The sequence below is a fragment of the Phanerochaete carnosa genome (assembly GCF_000300595.1).
Source record: "Phanerochaete carnosa HHB-10118-sp unplaced genomic scaffold PHACAscaffold_1, whole genome shotgun sequence".
Taxonomy (NCBI): domain Eukaryota; kingdom Fungi; phylum Basidiomycota; class Agaricomycetes; order Polyporales; family Phanerochaetaceae; genus Phanerochaete; species Phanerochaete carnosa.
The window spans coordinates 523,065-531,022 of record NW_006767628.1 but is presented as its reverse complement, the minus strand read 5'-3'; the positions used below and the strand labels follow the sequence as shown (position 1 = coordinate 531,022).

The 7,958-nt window shown below is 50.5% G+C and overlaps 1 protein-coding gene across 1 annotated transcript; it reads left to right on the top strand.

Annotated features, from left to right (window-relative positions):
• Positions 1-3,542: 3,542 nt before the first annotated feature.
• PHACADRAFT_189418 (uncharacterized protein) lies at positions 3,543-4,720 on the top strand (the record flags this gene model as incomplete). Its single annotated transcript, XM_007389693.1, has 7 exons — positions 3,543-3,605; positions 3,664-3,767; positions 3,820-3,832; positions 4,148-4,216; positions 4,270-4,302; positions 4,364-4,603; positions 4,670-4,720. 7 exons carry the CDS (start codon positions 3,543-3,545, stop codon positions 4,718-4,720), a joined length of 573 nt encoding a protein of 190 aa, XP_007389755.1.
• Positions 4,721-7,958: the final 3,238 nt, after the last annotated feature.

The following is a 7,958-nucleotide window of genomic DNA, read 5'->3' as shown; positions in this document are numbered from 1 at the left end:
GGCTCAAGGCCGGGCTTGAGATGAAGTCAAGCCTGAGCCCGGCCCGAAAGCCCAGGCTTGGGTGCACCAAATGTGTTGCCGTTCCCTGGGCTCAAAACATGGTAAGAACGACTTTATATATGCATATGAGACAAAACGTTGACTTACCAGACGAGGCGATCCCTGCTAGTGTGACTAAGCGCGATTGTGCGCCGCCGCCTGGCGTTCTCCGTAGGCGCCCCTTCGCGAACCTTGTCATAACATGGCTCGTAGCGCGGTCGCATGCCCTCTGGAGGCTGAAGTACGGTGAGTACATGCAATAGTAGCCTATCACATGCAAATATGCTCACTTTTGTAGCATACAAATACTTATCCTAAGCTTGGCAAGCCCGGGCTTAAGCCCACGGCTTGGGCCGGGCTCAGGCTCGGCTCGGGCTCAGGGCTCGGCTCGACGTCGCCACAAGCCCAAGCCCGGGCTTTGAGCCCAAGCCGGGCCCGCACATCACTACTCGCAACCGTTCACCATGATCTCACTATCCGTTGTCTAAAACTCGCGCAAACCAATGTGAGAGTCTGGTTGCAAAACCGAAGGTATACAAGTGCACGTACGTGCACGTGTACGCGCAAGTGAACGAGTTTTCAATTGAACCGAGAACGAGTTTCTGAATTGAAGCGGGAGCGAGTTTTAACCGAATCGAGAACGAGTTTCTGATTAAAGTGGGAACGAGTTTTCGATCATATTGATAGCGAGTTTTCGATCAAACCGGCGAGCGAGTTTTCAATCAAACTGGGGAGCGGGTTTTTGATCGAGCAAAGAACGAGTTTTCGATCGAAGGAGGAGCGAGTTTTCGATCAAACCGAGAGCGAGTTTGCGATCCAAAGTATCCGAGTTTTGTTTCTGGTATACGCGAGTTTGTGTCTAGCCTACGCGAGTTTCTACCTAGCCTACGCGAGTTTCTGTCTAGCATACGCGAGTTTCTGCCTAGTCTATGCGAGTTTCTGCCCAGCTCATGCGAATTTCTGTCTAGCATATGCGAGTTTCTGCCTAGCCTATGCGAGTTTCTGCCCAGCCCATACGAGTTCATGACTAGCTCACGCGAGTTTCTGTCCTGCTGGTGCGAGTTTAAACGGTGGAATTTTCACCTACGCGCACGCTGGTGCACAAACGTGCACAAGTGTGCACTTTTGCGCAGGCATGTGCACCGCTACAGACGCCTAGCGAGTTTAGCATGAGCGAGGGCGAGTTTTATGCCGGTATGGCGAGTTTTTTGCGGGAAAAGTGCACGCACGTGCACGTTTGCGCACCTCATCGCACTTAAGTGTGATAATGTGCACAAAAGTGAATACAGTCTCACGTTTGTGCACATATCCTCACTAGTTGTCAATCACGCGCAGCGAGTTTCTGCACTATGCTGCGAGTTTTGATTTTTGTCCATGGTAAATTGTGATACCTTTTCAAGTTGATGAATATACAACTTTACGAGGATGCAAACCCTGATGCTCTTTTCGACTCGGATATAACCTATGCGCGTGATATCTATGTGCTTGGAAAGGCTCAGATGACCATTATCAGGTACGACGCCTTTATGCGGTACACTGTACAGTGATGGGGCTTCGAGGCAGTGCCGAGCAGTTTCGGAGGGTCTGCGATGCAACGAACCTGCGAGCTCGCAGTCGTCGAAGCGCCATGACTGCTATAATCTTTCAAGGCGTTAAAATGTGGACATTATTGACCGTATCACGCAACTGGCCGCGAAGACTCCGAAGCTATGTGGTGCGTTCTTGGCGCTGTTCAATAATAAGTGCTCGGCTCCCCAAGATTCCTGACGACGCAAATATAGCATACTAATAACTCCCCGCGCAGCATTTTTATCGCATCTTCTTCACATCTTCAGTTCGCGATGGCTTGAGTTTTAAAACTTTCATGCTAAATGGCGGTCGGGCTCAACTGCGGTGGCTCTATGCCGAGATCATCGTCACAAAATCATCAACACCACGATCTAGACTGGCGCCCTGACTGGTGGGTCCCTTCACCTCACTCGCGCATGTGCGCTCAGAACAGCGGTCATTTAGGGTTCGTAGCGACGCGCGACCTTGTGCTCTCGGCAACAGCTTAATCACGGGTACTGCGCCTGTGCCGCACTCGTGGTTGCGAAGCGCTACTGAATTGCGTTCATTGTGGGCCTAAATAGTCGGGTCCGAATATTGAACGGGTGTATGGACTGTCTAAATGCCACCGGCTACGCCGAGCGTTGCCGAGCGAGTCTGTGATGTGGCGCACGGCGTCGGTCACGGTTAGACTCCCCCTTTTTACGAGAGCACCATAAACAGACGAGTCGCAATGACGTGCGTTATTTGGGAGGCATAAGTCATCTGGTCAGTGGTTGATACCATTACTGGAGCCATGAGGTTGAATGGTGATGAGAAACCGGTGGAACGGTGTCGCAACGATTCCGCACAGCAGTTCGACACCAAATCCGCCTGCACTTCTTCCCGGCATGAATCATATCCGCGATCGCCTACTAGACCTCAAGAGAGATAGCACAGCAAAGTGTTAGATAGTTGCGCCGGCTGGGACTCTGTGCAAGCTGCTGGGATGGGTCCGAAACGAGGCCGCGTCTCAGCTGCCCTACTTACGGAGCTTGTAAAGCCCGTCTGCTGTATTCACATCCGTTTTAGCATCAAGGTAACCGTAATATCCGCGTCTGGAGGATGCATCGTATAACATATGGCTCTTATTTGGTGTTCTGCTATCTTGATACATAGCAACGGAATACAGTCAACTGAGCTGATACAGAGATCTCATCTATGGACTGTACTAGGCTACGGACATGCTGTAGTATATATTCCTCACAGACCGGTCCATTGCTCTGCATCGACCTACCCCCATCTCCTCACCACGGCCAACATGGGTCAGTCATACAGCAGTCCACTACAGCAAGAAATTCAGCAAAGGTATAACTCCCCTCTCTTCTCCCTTCATAATCCATGCCCTCCCACTGACACCCTTCACATGTATTTAGTAAGATAGGGAACTGTGTGGCATTATCGCTTGTCTGTGTGTTATGGTATTGCTGAGCTCGAGGAATACCGGTCAAGCCTACTCCTCTTCTATCAGGCCTCCAGATGTACGAATATATCGTAACATTGGACCAAGAAATCGCTGTGGTGTGGAGGAGAAAGTTTACAGCGACATCGCTGCTACTGCTAGGCACTCGGTGGCTCATGCTTTTGAATGTGGCTTTCATTTTTACGCCGGTGACACTAGCTGCGTGTAAGACTACTTATGCTGCTCAACTGAAAGATGATTATACTGACCAGCTTCACCCCACCGTATTATTCCTCCAGGTGTATCTCTCTCTCTTTCACAGATAAATTTCTGACAAACCATCACACTTATCACAAGCTGCAAATTGAACATCATAGCCAACAACCTGATATATGCGGCAGGTCTCATTTTGGTACTATGTGAGCACACCTGTTATACACTGATGGTTCTATGACCTATCTTGTCAGCAGTATTCTCCTCTCTGCGTGTATATGCACTCTGGCATGAGTCAAGGATGAGATACCTCTTCTCTGTCATTGTTCTCACCCTTGGTGCAGTTCCCATTGTCACGAACATTGTGCGCCACACCTTTCTCATAATACAGCTGTAAATTGACCACACTGAATTTCATGTAGTTTGCCTGGACACACGAGATTATAATAGTTGTGGATCAAAGCGCGGTCTTTATCGGTCCAGTTTGCGCCAGCGTGTTCAACTTTTCTGCAGGGCTCAACACAGCGTGAGTTGTGGGATTTAACGGCGCTGTGTTGTGTCCTGATAACTTTCCTTAGGTGTACGTCTTTCGTATTTTGGGGTATACTTGTGCATTCAAGTGATACATATTCATGCAGTGCTTGCCCTCACAAGAGGCAGCGCAATCGCTGCCGACATTCTTGTTCTGGTGCTGACATGGGTGAAATCATTCAGGCAGTTTCAAGAAATGCGACGGCTCAGGCTGGGCTCGTCGATTTCTGTTGTACTGCTCCGGGACGGTATGCATCCAATGTTAATTTTACTCGCTTTTCTACAATGTGACTCCTGGAATGCTAATACAGGCACAATTTATTTTGTGTGAGTTGAATGAACTGAAGCAGCTCAATGATCCCCTCTAACACATAGTCCTCAAGTGCCCTTCTGGTCATAAACATCCTGCAGCTCCTGACATTTTCGAACAATTTTGCTGCTTTTGTGAGTAGTCATATGCATCCTTACTCCAGAAGGGTATAATTATATCGTTGCAGGACGACCATGCAGACGTTCTTCTCCAGTCAATGGTAAAAAATTTGCATATCCTGAGGAGAGCCATGCACACTGACCATACACTGTTATATTCAGCCTCTTGTGATGACGCAACGCTTCATCCTTAACCTCCGCCAGCTTAATCACACCTCAAGAAGCAGCAACTCGGATGCACTGCACTTCTCCCGCTTCTCTGTCAATTTCAGAATTCCCTCTGATTTTCTCGGAAACATTGGAGAGCCCTTAGAGCATGGGCAGTTGGAGGTGATGCTAGAAGGTGGCGATGGTGCAGAGGAGGAATTGGAGGACGGACCGGACAATAATCCGCTGCAGCAGGTGGGTGCATCATGATTATCGTCCATGCGCTGGGTTAATACAAGGGGAATTAATATTGCTCAGCAGACGTCACAGCTCGCCGCTGAATTAACAGAAGCATCAATAAACAGCGCATAGAGCGCGGCAATTGCGATGCGATGCAGTGCATCGGCTCTTCATGAAATCTGGACGCATAGGTGTGCTTTCAGCGTTGGTTGATTCTAAGTACAGGTCTAGATATAAATTTTGCAGTTACAGAGCGATCGAGCTATATCGAACGCGTGCTTTGAATCGTTGGCTTCTTGACTGTGGCATTGGCATTAATTTATTAATTTATTTTTATTTTTATTTTGTGTTGTACATTTACAGTGCCTCGGCCCTTATTGTACTTTCATTCTGGTTCTGCTAGCGTGATCTATATCATACGTGAAATTGTACTAGATGGTCACTTGCAAGGGTCCATACAAGGCGTGGCATGTCACGCCATTGAATCTCTTGATATTAAGTGTGGTTGGCTGCCAGGTCAACAGCCTGCGAGTAGCCTGGCGGTGTCTTCTCGGCGGGTGGATGTAGTGGTCCAAGTCTCAGTTTGTGATCCACGACTTTGCGGCGCGGAAACTCTGAGGACAGGCTTGTTCTAATGTTAAGACTTTGGTACGCCATGCAGTGGCCACGCTATCATTTTGACACCTCCTATCTAAGACGCGCACGACTTACATCACGCAACGTGAGATCTACCTTCCTCCAGAAATACAGCGTAGAAAAAGTAGAGGTGCGTTACTGTACAGGTGGTAAGCGGCTAGCCAACGCAGACCACAACTTCCGCATGACCTCAGTCAGTTAGACTGCTCGCGGGGACCATGGTCACGATTCCATCGACGGTGGCCCACAGGTGCTCGTCCTCGGCGTCGACCACCCTTCATACCGGTCTTCATACGGCCAGGCTAGCCCCGAGCCTGATTGTGACGCGCCTAAAGCGCCTCGGCGCCAGCCACTGCATCTCGTCGTCGAGAAGTACGCGCGTGTGAGCGACAGCCGGAGGACTCGCTACACTGTCTTGACGCCCCATGATTTAATATGTGCGTCTTTCTGTTCGAGAATGTCGAGTGATACTGAGCCCGCCGAATGCAAAGCTAGCGAGCTACTGCACCTTCCGTAAGCCATCGCATCGCAGTTGCTGAACGTACGTCAACTCACTACCACAGACACCCAAAATTCTTGCTTGTCCTCCTTTCGTCTGAAGAAGTACACGACCAACTGTCCAGGCCACCGTTGATATCACTGGCCCGTCCCGCAGACCGGCTCAAGCTCTACGCTGAGGCCCTCGATTTCAAAATCTGCACTCTTCGGGGGGGGGGGGTCGCCTGCGCAGGCACGCAAGGTGCAGAAAAACAAATGAGACGTCACCGTCTGGCGCGCGGACGGTGCAGAGCGGACGCTGTGGTGCGCCCATCTTCTGTAACAGCGGCGCACACGGCTGCGGGCTCTACTACCTGTTTGTCGTGCACGGCGAAGATACTGCACCGGCTCGCCCGTCCGCGCCCATGTCCTGCTGGCCGCAAATTCTAATCGGTGGCGATGCGCCTGTAGATAGCGGCACGTGCCGCAGGATTATCGACGGAAAGATAAAAGTCAAGTCCGAGGTCGTGTGGCGTCGCGCCTAGCGACGAGAGTAAGCTCCATGTGGGCGCCGTTATCGTCGCTAAAATGTGCGTGCTGTGCCACCCGCCGTTCTCGATGAACAAGCCTCTTTTTTGTGCGTGTTAGGTTCTATGATGTGCGTGCCGAACCGCAAGCTGCTCGGCGAGGCCATCAGCGCGGCAGCCTTCAAGCCGTCATGTTGTAGCTTCTGATATGTCTGCACGGCGAAGTGGACGAGAATTGCGGAGAAAAAGACCATCTGGATTCGCAGAACTCAATGAGCGGCAAGAGCACAATATCTAGTCAAAACACGTACAAAAAAGTAGCACGCCAGACGACCCGGAAGACGGCCGCGTGATCGAGCGTGAGGGATGCGCCCTCGATGGTCTCTGATGTCGTCTACAGGGTGTTCGCGCGATATTCTTCTGCGGACGAGATGTCGAGGCTGCATTTGGACTTGAAGTGACTGCGTCAGTTAGGGAACGACGGACAAGCTGGGAGTGGACGTACCTGCCAAACGTTCGCATGCGCAGCCTTGGGTCAACGAGGGTGACCCACGAGCGGCTGACTCTGCGACGGACGCAGCTTAGTGCTGGAACTGAGAGACAGATGTCCAAATATTGTGCGGCGGATGGTTTATTCCGGACTGAAAGCACAGTGGGCGGCTGGCGGGTGTGCTCGGCCAAAGCTGAGACATGGGACAGTGGTGTACTCACCGGCTCCTCAACTACGGTGATAACAGGTATCTACAACATAAAATGAGCATTTGGCCACTTTCATCAAGATCGAAGCACGTACGAGAGCGCGGCTTCCAGAGCATCAGAGGGCAAAAAATGAGCAGGCGGGTGCAGAGCACTCCGAGTCAGAGACCCGTAGACGGAGTTATAAGCCCGTGACTTGCAACTTCGGCGTTTGCCAACCTCCAGCGATAACCACCGGTGTTTGCCGGTGGTCATTGGTGTTCGCTGGTGGTCCCTGCCATATACGGGCACATCGTCGTGGGCGCTACTGAACACCGCCGTTCGTTGTCCACTGGAATCCACCGTAACACAGTGGCAACTGGTGAATACCACTGTAAATCAGTGGCAAGCAGTATAGCACGTTGGTATATATTGCTATTCAGCATGCCACACTGGTTGCCACTGGTATTTGGTACAATCAATTCACACGGCGGGTGGTGGCCACCACCAAACACTGGTGGCATACACTGGTAGCAGCCACTATTCGCCATCGTATGCCATCTATTGCTGATATGTGTTGCTTACTAGTGATTTCTGGCACTTCTCGCTGGTCTTCGGCAGAGGTGTGTGACACTATGTCACAGCATGTGACGTGCTTTCCGGGTTGGGCAGACTCTCGTAAAAAACCAATTTAAGACTAGTATCTGGCAAGTCTGGTCTCTCATTTTGTGCATAGATGGCTCATATTAGGTATACTCTCTCTCAGAAAATATATTTCTTACAAGAATCGCCGCAGCAAGGTTTGCAGCTGTCGAAATGTTGATGTGACCACTAACTGGCCTCCAGCTTCACAGTTAATTCCTCGACTCGCAGAGAGTTTAGAGGATGTCTCAGGAGCCCTTAACTGAGTCTGTATAGTATTGTATATTCGTCAAAAATACTTACATTAGTACTGAACGCGGTAAGCCCAAGGATTTCACCTGAAACTGTGACCAAGTGACCCGGAGGTAGATACCATTTAAAGGGGTCGCAACAGGAACTCCTTTTCCTTCGTG